This window comes from Gastrolobium bilobum, unplaced genomic scaffold (genome assembly GCF_033153095.1).
Source record: "Gastrolobium bilobum isolate Gb01-03AN ecotype WA unplaced genomic scaffold, APGP_CSIRO_Gbil_v1 utg152395, whole genome shotgun sequence".
Taxonomy (NCBI): Eukaryota; Viridiplantae; Streptophyta; class Magnoliopsida; order Fabales; family Fabaceae; genus Gastrolobium; species Gastrolobium bilobum.
This window is the reverse complement of record NW_026898242.1, coordinates 1-14,021: the sequence shown is the minus strand read 5'-3', so window position 1 is coordinate 14,021 and position 14,021 is coordinate 1. Positions and strand designations below refer to the sequence as shown.

The following is a 14,021-nucleotide window of genomic DNA, read 5'->3' as shown; positions in this document are numbered from 1 at the left end:
CTTATCATAATTTTCTTTTTTATCTTTGTTATATTTCTTTTGGTTATCCTTTAATTTTCTAACAAACGAAATTTAATTATTAATTGAAAGTTTAATATTAAAGAAACGAACGGAATTATTGTTATCGTTAATTGTAATATGGGTTCTCTTTTTCTGCAGTCATTGCAGATAAGTTATCTGCAATAAGTCCAATACGACGTCATTTTGGGATAGAAATCATGGTATTTTTGTAATTTTAATTTATTTCAGAGTTATTGTCTTTATAATTATAATTTTTTAATCTTTCAATCCTTAAATAACGTCGTTTTGAGAGTAAATACAGATAACTTATCTGCAGTAACTGCAAAAATATTATTCTGTTGTAATATATATTTGTATCTCCTCTTTTCTACTTCAATTTTAAAGGAAATAAAGTTTATTTATTTAAGAAGAATTGATCTCTTTAAATTTCTTTCACTTCTTATTTATTTTTATATTACTAAATAAAAAAATTTGTTTGCCATTATTTCCTTTCCTTTTCAACGGGTTCACTGTAACATCCTCGTCTCGAGCCGGTTCAATTAACATACATATGATAAAACAGAAAACAACGGAAGACTTAACTTCTGAAAATACGAGCTAACTTTTTTTTTTCTTTTTAAATTCTCATTCGTCGTAAACGAAAATCGGGCAGAGTTTCCTCTATAAATCGGACAACTGGGGATTTTCCAATCCCTCACAGAAGCATTTCCTGATAAACAGTTTATACAAATATAATCAAATGTCCATCCATGGGCGCATGCATAACTTGGCTCAGTGCCACTATATCTAACAGCATGCAATCCAACACGTAAACATATCTGAATACTACCTCATCATATATTGGTCTAATTATGACTTCTTAGGCATATATTGGTCTTTATTTCTATTTTCTTATCTTTTTCCTGTTCCGGGATTCTACCGGATGCTGCTACAGCAGTACAAAATACCCGGCAGAAGTGACTTTTCAAAAATACCCCAATATGGGTATCAATCTTCACCAAATCATATCCTAACCTCATTCATGATGTTTATATCATTAGATTAGCTCTCTAACTATAATTTTCTAACTTGGAGCTATTCTACTAACTGTTATTACGTCAGCAGTCAAATTTGACAAATGAAAATTCATCTGTGCATAATACCTCAATATGGGTATCAAAATTCTTATAATTTTATGCTAATTCCATTTATGACTATAAGGTCATCTTTATAACCCTCTAATTTAAAAGTCATATAATTAGGGTTATTATATTCACCACACCTTTTAAAAGATTTTGTCCTCAAAATCAGATCATACCTGATATCAAAATCGGGATATTGCCGGAGAATATCATCCTCCCGCTCCCATGTGGCATCCGCTTGCGTCAATCCTTCCCATTGGATCTTGATCATGGGAATAACTCTATTTCGAAGCTGTTTTTCATCTCGAGCAAGAACCTTAGAAGGTGCAACAACAAACTTCAGGTCCTTCTTAACCTCTATGTCATCATACTGTACAATGTGTGAATCATCAGATATATATCTGCGGAGTTGACTCACATGGAAAACGTCATGTAAATTCGCCAAGTTGGGAGGTAGAGCAAGTTGATACGCCACCGGTCCGACCCTCTTTATTATCTGGTAGGGCCCAATGAACCGTGGACTCAACTTCCTCACTCCCAAGGCACGCCCAACACCTGTAGTAGGTGATAGTCGGATGAATACATGATCCCCTTCAGAAAACTCAAGGGGTCTGTGCTTGGCATCATAGTAACTCTTCTGACGGCTCTGGGCTTTCTTCAGCCTATCTCTGATCATCTCAATCTGCTTCGTAGTCTCTTGGACCAAGTCTGGCCCCAATAACTGTCTTTCTCCGATCTCCGTCCAACAAGTAGGTGCTCTACACCTACGGCCATACAAGGCCTCATAAGGAGCCACGCCCAGACTGGCATGATAACTATTGTTGTAGGAGAACTCAACCAGTGGCAGGTACTTGTCCCAAGTATTACCCTGCTCAAGCACACACGCTCTCAGCATGTCCTCCAGTGTCTGAATGGTCCTCTCTGTCTGACCATCTGTCTGCGGGTGATAAGCAGTACTCAATCTCAATTGAGTACCAAAGGCCTCATGTAACGCTTCCCAAAAGCGTGAAGTAAACTTCGGATCCCGATCGCTAACTATGCTTTCGGGAATGCCATGAAGCTTCACAATCTCTCTAACATATAGTTTGGCTAGCTGCTCTGTGGAAAAGGTCGTCTTGACTGGAATGAAATGGGCGGATTTAGTCAACCTATCAACCACAACCCATATGGAATCAAATCCAGCCTGGCTTCTTGGTAATCCAACAACAAAGTCCATGGATATACTCATCCACTTCCACTCCGGAATATCTAATGGTTGTAGCAAACCAGAAGGCTTCTGATGCTCAATTTTTACCTTCTGACAAATAAGGCACTTATTCACAAACTGGGCTATGTCTTTCTTCATCCCAGACCACCAAAAATTCTGTTTCAAATCTTGGTACATCTTAGTTGCACCTGGGTGGATGGTGTACTTACCCATATGACCCTTTGTTAACACTTCTTCTACCATTGGTCCCTTCGGGACAATTAACCGATCTTTGTAGTATTTCACATGAGAAGCATCGGTGAACACAAAATCTTGCTCTTTCATCATTTGGATCCCTTCATCAAGCACTTGGGCCGCTTTAACTTTTTCCATTAACGAATTTCGGACTTCGACCGTAGTCATGAAATATGAAGTCTCAAATGGTGTCACAGAAATTCGCAAATCCCTGAACTCCTCAATCAAATCATACTCTGCAATCATCATGCTAGCCACACCCGTGGTCTTTCTGCTCAAGGCATCAGCCACTACATTCGCCTTTCCAGGGTGATACTGAAGGTCAAACTCATAATCCTTCAGGAATTCCATCCATCTCTTTTGTCTCATATTAAGCTCCTTTTGATCGAATAGATACTTCAAGCTTTTGTGATCACTAAAAACTGTGAAGGTAGCACCATACAAGAAGTGTCTCCATATTTTCAATGCAAAAACCACGGCCGCTAACTCAAGATCATGAGTAGGGTAATTCTCTTCATGTGGTCTCAACTGTCTAGAAGCATAGGCCACTACCTTTCGCTCCTGCATCAACACACACCCTAATCCATACTTGGATGCATCACAATAGATCTCAAATCTCTTCTCCGGATCAGGAAGAATCAGAACCGGTGCGGTAGTCAACTTATCTTTCAATTCTTGAAAACTCACATCACACCCAAGGGTCCATGCAAATGGCACCCCTTTTCGGGTCAACCTAGTCAATGGCAAGGCAATTCTGGAGAATCCATTAATAAACCGCCTGTAGTATCCTGCTAAACCCAGAAAACTTCGGATCTCAGTAACACTCTTGGGTCTCTCCCAATCCAGCACAGCTTCAATTTTACTCGGATTAACAGCCACTCCTGTAGATGATATGACGTGTCCAAGAAACTGGATCTCATGTAACCAAAACTCACACTTGGATGGTTTGGCATATAACTGATGCTCCCTTAAAATCTGTAGAACTATCTTCAAATGCTCTGCATGTTCTTCCTTACTTTTGGAGTAGATCAGAATATCATCAATGAATACTACAACAAACTGATCTAAATGTGGTTTGAAAATTCGGTTCATATAACTCATGAACACGGCCGGGGCATTAGTAAGCCCAAATGGGATCACTAGATACTCATAGTGCCCATAGTGCAAAAATGGGAAGTTTTTATAGGGTGGGTGGGTGACGCCCCTTTTAGGCGTCACATCTCACGCCTGGTTTGGGCGTGACTCACCAGAACGTGACGCCCTCTTTGGACGTGACATGTGACGCCCAAAAGGACGTAACATTGTGCAATAAATTCGTAATTTTTTTTTCAAAACTGTAATAAATACGTAATTTTTTAATGGGAAATCAACTTGTCATGTTGCAGGAAAATTACTATTCATACCTGCAGATAGAAAACCATGGTGGGACCCACTAAAACATTAAATCAAAAAAATAAATAAACACAATCTCCATTTTCGATGTCCCTGCAGGTATGAACAGTAATTTTCCTACAACATGACAAGTTGATTTCCCTTTTTTAATTAAAAAACATTATATTAATTTTTTGTCGTTGATGTATTGTATTTAAAATTGCCACCCGTTGCGGGTGGGGGAAAAAACATTATTACGCCACTTGCTTGCTAGGCTGGCGAATTCCATTGCACCACAACAGTAAAATGTTTCAAATTTACATCAAAACAAAAATTTTTATTTTTTAATTTCTAAATCACATCAGTAAGGACGTTGTACCAACTCGGCTAACATTTTTCATATCAAATAGAAATAAAGATAAAGGAGAAAGAAATGACACATCAAATGACTGCAATAAATCTGCACAAAATCGAGCAACAAGGTTTTAAATTTCGCTGAAGCTGTGTATTTTAATTTTTATACGAGTAATGTTGTCTTTTGTAGTCATGTATGCTTTGATGTGGATACTTCACTTGAAAGTTGAAAGCATACCCTATCTCTTTTCCTCTCTCTTTTTTTCTTTTTCCCTTTAACCTTTGTTCTTCTTGGATGGAGTGAAGTTGATACCGCAATTGGCGGAACTTTGATTACTTCCTATTTCCTACTCTGTTTTCAAAAGAAATAAATTAAAATAATAACAATAATAATAGTAAAAGAATGTCAAGGAGGGAAAGGGAGTGAAGAAAAAGCGAAGTCAAAGAGGAAGGAAGCATCCACTTTCCATTTAATTCCAGGGGCATGGTCCGTATGGAAGGATACATTTTTTTATAAAAATAAAAATAAAAATTACAAAGCCTAAGGTATTTGCATGTAATTTAATTTGAAAACATTATTACAGCTACAATTCTTTTTCCAAAATGTTTGATAGAATGAGTTAACAGTTAACATTATTATTCATTTTAGATAGATAAATATTAATTTGAGTATAAGAGACTTGGATTTTCTATGCAAGTAATCTTGAGTTCTATGTTACGATTCATATATATAAAAATTAGTCGCTCGTAAGGAGGTACTTTAAGAAACCAAAAAAAATAAAAAATAAAAAAACCTCTTGCATAGCCATAACTTTATATAATCATTAGATTTAAATCTTAGCAAATTTTGAATGAATTCTATCGAAAAAATAAAAGTTGACCAGTAAAAGAGGCAACATAAGCCTGCATTCAAAACTCAAAATTACGGAGAAACAAATCTTGTGTTCGCCAAGCACGACTCAAAAAATAAAAATAAATAAAAATTTGACAACATATAAAATATAAATCACTTTGGAGGACATTCCCCTTTGGGGAAAACAAAGAAAGAAATATCGTCTGCTGAGCAATAATCATGATTAGAGTAACATCCAGGCACTCAATACTGGAAAGGTAACTATAACAGAAGCCTGAAAAGATGTCTGTTTCATCAAAGGATGATATAACCAGTTATAAAGATTTGTTAACGTCTTCAAATCAAGCATCCAAGACTTTAAATTGGACAAATAACAAATTGAAATCTTACCAGGAACAAAACTAATTCATCATTCGCACAAAATGCATTCAATTCTTTGCTCTACATCAAATCTTTTTTCAGTAAAATCAAAGGGCATTTCTCAGTCGATAGTCGATAGTCGATAGTGGAAAACTAATCTTCGCGAGGTGTAAAGATCATCGAAGTGGGTTTTGTCTTTATCAACAAAATATTTTACATACATACATACGGCCAGGAATCGAACCATTGTCAGCATTTTGATGAAATTTTGAAGATACAAGTATCATTGATTTAAAAAAAAAAAAAAAAAACTGTTAGTGCTTAAATCTAAGGATCCTTAAAAAGAAATGACTAGCAATGCTGAGCAATATAAAGTCTTGCATTTTATCCCCAAAATTGCAACATTCTATAAACACCATATCTAGAAAAGTTATGATGAAAAATTAGACAAAATGAAAACTTTTGAATTATATGATCTACAGAGGTGGAATATCTTCAACACAGTGCACCCAGTTAGGAATACGAGGAACGTGGGAAATCATGTGCCCTATAATGATTTGTTAATTTTCGAGAGAAATTGCTTCAGATTCTCATACATCGGTAAAGTGAGATTTTCTTTCACATATATCTACCAAACCAAGAAGTGAAAGAAAGATATTAATGGAGATGTGAAAATTTATGATTCATGACACAAATGAATGCCCTCACTAATGCAAATAATAGATCATTTCACTATATTGCAATTACTAAGCAACGTAGCCTCCGCAGTTTCTCTAATATCTTTTAAAAAGAATGGTTCGTTTTTTCTGCGGTTACTGCATATAACTTATTATCTGCAGTAATTGTAGAAATATTTTTCTTTTATTTTTTTGTAAAAAGAAATATCTATCTGGACAAGTGCAGTTGATGCCATTTCAGATTACATTAAGGTTCTGTTTGTTAGGCGGATTCTCCGTGGTTTCCTTGGATTATTAGGTTCGGAAAACTGAAATACAACGTTTGGTAAACTAAAAGTGTGATATAATTACTGGAAAGTTGAAATGTTAGGATTTCAAAAGTAACGAAAAAATTTCAAGATCCCAACAAAAAAATTCCAGATATTATATGGAATTGTGTGTTTTCCAAGGAAACCAAAAAGTAACATTGAATCCAAAGACGAAAATAACCTGTGAGTTGTACTTGCTTTGCAGATTAATATTTAAAAATGAGGGTACATTTGTAAATTCTACCCAAAATTTCATCAAAATTTTACTATCAATCAAACATAGCAATATGAAAATTCAATAAATATTCCCACTAATATTTCTGTCTACCAAACACCTTTTTGCTAACATTTTCGAAAAAGTTGTTTTCCAACTATATTCCAGAAAATCATGATTCCCGGATAAAAACAAAACTCCTCTACCAAACGCCCCCTAAGTGGGTCTTTACATCAACAAATTAGACTGAAGAACTTAAACTATATTTTTGAAACATTTAAAATGAACTTCAAACAATGTGCTTCTTCTAAAGGCCAATTGCCTTGGAACCTTTAATGTCCTCATCTTTGCACATGCACAAACACGCGCATAAATTATGTGAAGAATCTGCTCAAGATGCTGGACTTGAATCCACAGCTAAGTCACAATGTCACCTATCTAAATGGGAAAGATAAACAACATCAAATAACTAAAGAAAGAATATCTCACAACCAAGCCTTTAATTAAAAGAGCTATGCAGAATTGTTAAATTGTAAATTAAGGAAAATCAAATAGACAATTATATGAGTAATCAACTTTGTGCGCAATGAAGTGATAATTAAGGTATAAGACTATATTAATTAATGAATACCTATTATAAGGATAAAAAACAAAATGAAATGAGGCTGGCTTTAAAGGCCCTCGGCTTCAAAATGCTTAAAAATACAAGGATCCACTCTGCATGGATAAAATATACTATGTAAGTCTTCTCAACCATAAAACTCTTCAAGCCATGACATGACTGACTAGGAGTTCAGGTACTTTGTAAAGCTGCAATATCAAAAATGTAATGCAGCTTTGAAATGCAATCCTTTTAGTTGATCAGCTAAAAAACTATGCTCTAATCAGAAGAATCTTCAGAATCAGCCGAGTCTGAGCCTGCTCCATTTACAACTCCATTAGCCATACCATCTGAACCCTCGCTCATAACATCTGCCTCTGAATCCTCCTCTTCAATGCCATTGTCATTGTCATCTTCAGAAGCTTCCACATCTTCATCACTCATATTAACCAAATGCCTACTCCATCTGTTGGGGGTACCGCTAAAACCAATCTCCCAGTTTCCTTGATCATATTCCACTGCTTCATCATTGTCATCAGATTCCACTGCTTCATCATTGTCATCAGATTCCACTGCTTGAGCATTATCATCAGATTCCACTGCTTGAGCATTATCACCAGATTCAGCCTCTTCAGCACTGTTACTGATGTCGGCAGCCCCCATGTGGATGGGAGTCATGGGACTTGCCTTTCTATCATCCCAATCCTCATCCAAGCTTCTCAATGGTTCCCTACCGATACTGGAGCTATGAGAGGCAGCCCCATGGCCCAGCAACAAATCTTCAACAGCCCTTTTTTCCACTCTCCTTTTCCTCACTGTCCGGCGACCACGTCCACCAGCTTGTCCTTGTGATCCTCGTCCCTGCTGTTTAATTCTCTGACTTAGATTCTCAGTGACCTTAACATTGCGGCTGGTATCTCGTTTAGAATCCCTCATTCTTTTAGATAGCTTTTTACCCCGTCCTTTATCATGACTCCCTCGTCCACGTTTATTGCTGCTCCGTGCAATTTTCATAGGAGCAGATTTAACTTTCATGAAATCATCATGGTCCGAATCTGCTGGTTCTGGTTCAACCACTTTACTAGATTTGGAGGGATTATATCTTGAAGGAAGCTTCTGCAGGAAAGCAAAGCAAGTTAGATGACTAATTTTCTTTAGATTAGCATGAAAAATTTCCAGCCACACACTGTCCCCCATATATAATAAAAGGGACTTGTACAAAGAGAAACTTGACATCCAATCAGCTTGGTGAATGGCTTGGATACATAATAGTTCAGCTTCATTATTTTCAGATAAAAATATAAAATGTCAGCCCAACTTATACATATTTTCATAGCAAACCTTTCATGGTGATACCATACATTGTAGAAGTTTATGAGCAAAAGCAGTCCAATAAAAATCAAGGAAAAATGAAAGAGACTTACTATGCACTCCCTAGAGTCTTTCTCCTCACGAAGCTCAGTTTTCTCACGCGGTACATAGATTATGGATCCATCCAACTCAAAAAGTCTAAGAAACACAGCTGCAGTAGTCTGTGGAACCCATGGAAGTGTAGCAACTGATTCAGGATTAGTAGAAGTATGTGCAGCACTCTCTGACATACTGCTCGACCGCAACAGTTCCTCTGTTGTAGTGAAGGTTGATGATAAAAAATCTCGCTTTAATGCTCTCTCAAGTAGGGTCAATATCTGCAAAACGGATTGCTAAATTTAGAAATGTTTGAGCAGACATTGATTCTCAATTTTTAAAATGTTGCAAGGGTATGGAAGATAAAATTTTAATTGAAATGGCAAACCTGTAGAAGTTCATCAGCAGAAGATGATTTGCTTAACTTCAGACCCCAATGCCTCCTAATATCTTCTTTCCAAATTGATTGAAATGCTTCAGGTGGAACAAATGCCTGTACATCAGAATGTGAATATAACATCCCTCACAAGGTAACATTTTAAAATTTAGTAGAAAAAACCAAGGCTATTAACTCACCTCAATAAAAGCAAGAAGAGCCTTAAACAATCTTGTCCGCAAGGGAAGAGAAGAATCTAAATTACTAATATCTTTGGATAACTTGTCTCCACATTGAAATGCATGTTTAGAAAAATTAAATCCATTATTTGAGGGAAAAGTGCGGTGGCAACAATTGCAATGAGAGTCTTCAAAGAAATAAGGGTTGAGACAGATATCACAGATGTCAACCTGAGGGCTGCCTCTCTTTCTCCCATGTTTCATTGCACATAATATTGATGAGCAGTAGCATTCTTTCCACATCCATTTTTGGAAATCTTGATACCTTCTCAAGGCAGCTTTCTTCTCGCTCTCACTTTTCCCGAGCTCAATTTTGAAGGATGATGAAGTTTCTGAAACATCAGAGTTCAAGCCACAAAGAGTACTGCTAGGAGTGTCAGTTCCAGTCTGGAGATCAGGACTGGAATCAGTTTCATCAGCTTCATCTCTGCTTCCAATTTTGTTGCTAAGTGTGTTCTTTCGAACATTTTCCTTAAACGGATTTTCAATCTTCAGCAACATCAAACGCAAATGAGATTCCCTCATCCCACGTGAATCCAGTGAATTCAAAAGTGCATTGAAGGCCTGTTATAGGATTGGTTAAAAAAAATTTATTATACCAATTAAGACGAAGCATAAAGCTACATTAAAATTCACAAAATATTGGCACCCAAAGATAAAAAGATAAACAGATTCAATAATATTACCATATTTGGCTAGCCCATAAAATAAGAAAAAAAAAATGAAACTTTGGAAGAGGCATACAAAAGAATTTGCTGAGAATAAAAGGGTGGGGAAGGTATTCATATTATTAGAATTGAGAACAGATTGGGCCAAAGTCAACCCCAAAAGCTAGCTCAAGGTGGGAAGGATTGCCCGAGTCATTATAATATAAGGGGTCAGTCAATGTGGGATCTAATTTTTCATCTAAACACACATTCCTCACCCTCAGGACTGGACTGGACATCTAGTGCATGGAGTTTTGCAAGACATTAGAATTGAAAATGAACACCCATGGTGGCTTGTAAAGATAGAAAAGAAGAAACTAATGAATAATCTAAAATTGATATTGATTAAATGCGATACAAAATACAAAGCACTAAATCATATTTATGCTAGTAAATTAGTAAAAGATTCCTAATCCTGAATAAGGAAGAAAATATAATAAAATCTGAAAACCACTCCTAAATATCATTTAAGATACCCTCAAATGTTCTGATATAATAAAGATATTATGAGATATTTTCTAGATATTCTAACACATTTTTAAGGTTATCCTTCTTAATGGCATTTGCTAAGTGGGTAGATATTGATGGAAAACACAAAACCGAAACAAAAGAGGAATGTGTTTGACGTCTGCTAAAGTTAGAAATGAGTTGATCAGCAAAACAAGGATCAGTCTATGGGGGAAGGAAAAACAATAAACTACACCAAACAAAATTTTTACCTCTTCAGAATCAATAAGCCTCCAATTTCCATCATGATATTCAACAAAGATCCTGCCAGAGCCAGGATCATTGCAAGAAGCAGATGCAACAAATTGCCAATATCGATTACGTCGGCGATCTTGGCCAAGGGGTAAGGATCTGTAGACAAACGTCTCCTCCGCTATGTGGGAAATATAAGATTTCAACTGGGATCGTGACCTTTTTGAATATTGTGCAGATAGCTGAGCCTGAGGGTTATCTGGACCTGTACAGAGATCTTGAACTGAAGAGGGCCTTTCAACAGACAGGCTCTGTGCAACAGGAGCTGCTTTTTGATTTTCTGCAGTGCTGGGTGATGCCTCATTATTATCAGCGTCAATATTAATGTCAAGCAATGGACTTCGGTGGCCCTCCACAATAGGACATGTGTCTTGTGTTTCAACTTTATTGCCACCCATAGATGCAAAATCTAATTTATTAAAAATATCATCTTTCAGACGAACTTTGTCTGTCTGTGCTTCTTCTGCCCACATTTGCTTCTTCAGTGCATTTGATGCTTCCAAACGATCCTGAAAAATTTCTTCAAGTCAATTTGATAAACTAGATACAAAAATCAACTTGATGACATACATGAAATAAATTTTACCTCAAGAACAACACGGATTGAATTTCCTTCGTTTGCCACACCAACCAACACAACAAGAGCATTTAGACGCTCCTCTACACTGAGATCAGAATATTCTCCTTCTGCAAGCCCTTTAACCCATGATTCTCCAGACTTGCTTTCATCAATTTCCGTATTATCTTCACCAAGATTTCCAGCATTCAGATCTTCACAAGCAACAGGTTGTCCAGTGGCAGTACTTGCACAATCGGTATTCTTTGAACCATTCTCAGGAAAACAAGGCATATCCTTATCAAACTCATCTTGAAGTTCTACATCATTAACCAAATTTTCTTTTCCATTTGATGATAAATCATCACACAGTTCAGATGTTTTTTTAGCAATTGAAGGATTTACCAAGTCATCAACTTCACGATCCTCATCAACTTCGTCACTTTCAGACTCTTCTTCTCTTGCAACATCATCAGCATCTTCCCCAGCTTGAAACCCATTTTCAAATATCTGAATTTTCTTTCTTGCTTCAGACAGAATGGACTCAGCATCAGCAGGATCTTTTCTAAATGCAGAACGAACACGATACGTTGATGGAGCTATTCTTTCAAAAAGCTTGGCATCTCTTGTCAAAGCAACAGAAATGGATGCCTCAGGTGTCTTGCTGGTTGTCAGGTCCCGAAGACCAGATTTCTAACAGGTAAAGAGACATAAGATAAGGAAAAAAAACCTGACAGTACGAAAGAGCACTTAAAATGGATATGCAACTCACCTGAATTTTTTCTGCGAGCTCTAGTACTGTCAATCCCTTGCTACCCTCAAGCGAGAGAACATGAAATGCTGCAAACTTAACTGTTCCAGGAGTTAACCTATGCCTAGATCTTCGAGGTGCTAATAGCCCTTTCTCCTGCATTTTTGCAACTGCATTTTCGGCTGCTGAACCATTACGAAGTGTAGAAATGATATCTTCGCAACTTCTGCCCTGCAATTAGATATACATTTTGATCCACTTATTCAATGCAATGACCTTAACACCAAAAAAACATTTAATTGTTGATTAAAATGCATGAAAAACAAAAAATTGTCAGCAAAACATTTGATAGTAACAAAAACTATACAAAGGATCAAGTTAAACTTAAAAGCTTAAAAGAAACCAGCAAACTGAAGTTATATCTTAATTGTATTTCTCTTTCTTAAATCACTAAAATATGGAGGTAACCATGAAACACAAGAATCTTTAAAGCGGCAGCTGAAAATAATAAAGCAAAATAAAGAAAATTGAACCTCGTCTTTATCTTTTTCATAGGACCATGTAACACTTCTTTTCTTCAACTGTGGTCCATATCCTGCAGATAATGCTAGCTGTCGGAAGATTTCCGGCCATGTCAACTGATTTAAGTGCTTATGCCAATTTCGTATGTCAAACCCCCATGCATATGCCTAACATAAAAAAGACAATATTACAGGACTGGACTCTGTTATTTCTCTGAAAAAAGGACAGAAAATATTAGAAATATCTGAACTTACCCCTTCCACAATCTCTGGATGGCCACCTCCAGAATTAACAGCACCATTCTGATTCATTCCTAATCCTGTAGAAGGTGTCCTTGCAACATCCTCAATGTCTTTTATTATCACTTTAAGAAGAGCAACATGTATCTCACCCAACAGTCTTGAATCCTAATATAAAAATGAGCAAAAAGAATGTAAGAAAATAGCTAAACTGATAGCATGAAATCACTAGCAAAGGCCAGACCAACGCACATAGTCGTGAAATGCTTGCATAAACTCATCGAGAGTAAAAGGCCATAACTCCAGAACATCAGCAAAAGTAATCAAAAATCTCCAAACCTGAAATAGACCACCACAGCTCTCAAATTTTAAATTCAGAAGCCTTGTTTCAAGCAATTAGCTAAACTAAGAATAAAACTGATAAAGCAATATGCAGACAGGAAATTAGTACATCCACAGAAGTGCTGATTCAACAAACAAGCCCCACACAATAAAAAACATTTTTTAATGCAATATCATGACTAGATAAAATATCAAACTAAGGAAAGACCCATGTTTACCAAACTTAGACGTCCCTAACTATCTCATACAAGCATACACCTACTATTTCAAATCATAAAGAACTGTAAAGTTAGACGACTGTCAGATTCCTTAAACAATCCACCAACCCCCCAAAAAAATGTTCTGACAGGACCAGAGCAGAGGACATGATGCAAGGTAACACAAGGATTTTATATGCTATGTATCTTATAAAGAAGCAAAAGTAATTATGAGAACATACCATGAGCAGGTTACCAACATTCTCTTCAGAGTTGATCCAGGGTTGGATAGCAAATGGTTTTCTTAGCTTTACACTCTTGGGTGGGAAAACACACAACGAATCTACAATACAATGATAAGGTTTCAGTGCTAGAAACTCATTCCCTTTTCAGTATTTCCATATAAACACCGAATACCCAAAGAAAACAATTATGTAAAATTATAGAAAGCGAAATAAAAATAAATTGCTCACCCTTATATGATTCAAGGTTTTGCAAAGTATCAAAATCAAGACGTATAATAGAGGAAAACCCCTTGCTTGAGGCAGCCAACTCCATCAATTCCAGCTGTTCATCCTCAATAAGTTCCATAGATTCCTTAGCTA

The 14,021-nt window shown here is 36.5% G+C and overlaps 1 protein-coding gene across 1 annotated transcript; it reads right to left on the bottom strand.

The window, feature by feature from the left end:
• Positions 1-7,312: 7,312 nt before the first annotated feature.
• On the bottom strand, positions 7,313-14,016 carry LOC133314199 (homeobox-DDT domain protein RLT1-like; the record flags this gene model as incomplete). Its single annotated transcript, XM_061515647.1, has 12 exons — positions 7,313-8,437; positions 8,746-9,009; positions 9,117-9,221; positions 9,305-9,907; positions 10,770-11,318; positions 11,396-12,058; positions 12,138-12,347; positions 12,650-12,805; positions 12,893-13,045; positions 13,130-13,216; positions 13,659-13,759; positions 13,890-14,016. Coding segments are annotated over 12 exons (3,855 nt in total), but the record flags the coding sequence as incomplete, so codon positions are not given.
• Positions 14,017-14,021: the final 5 nt, after the last annotated feature.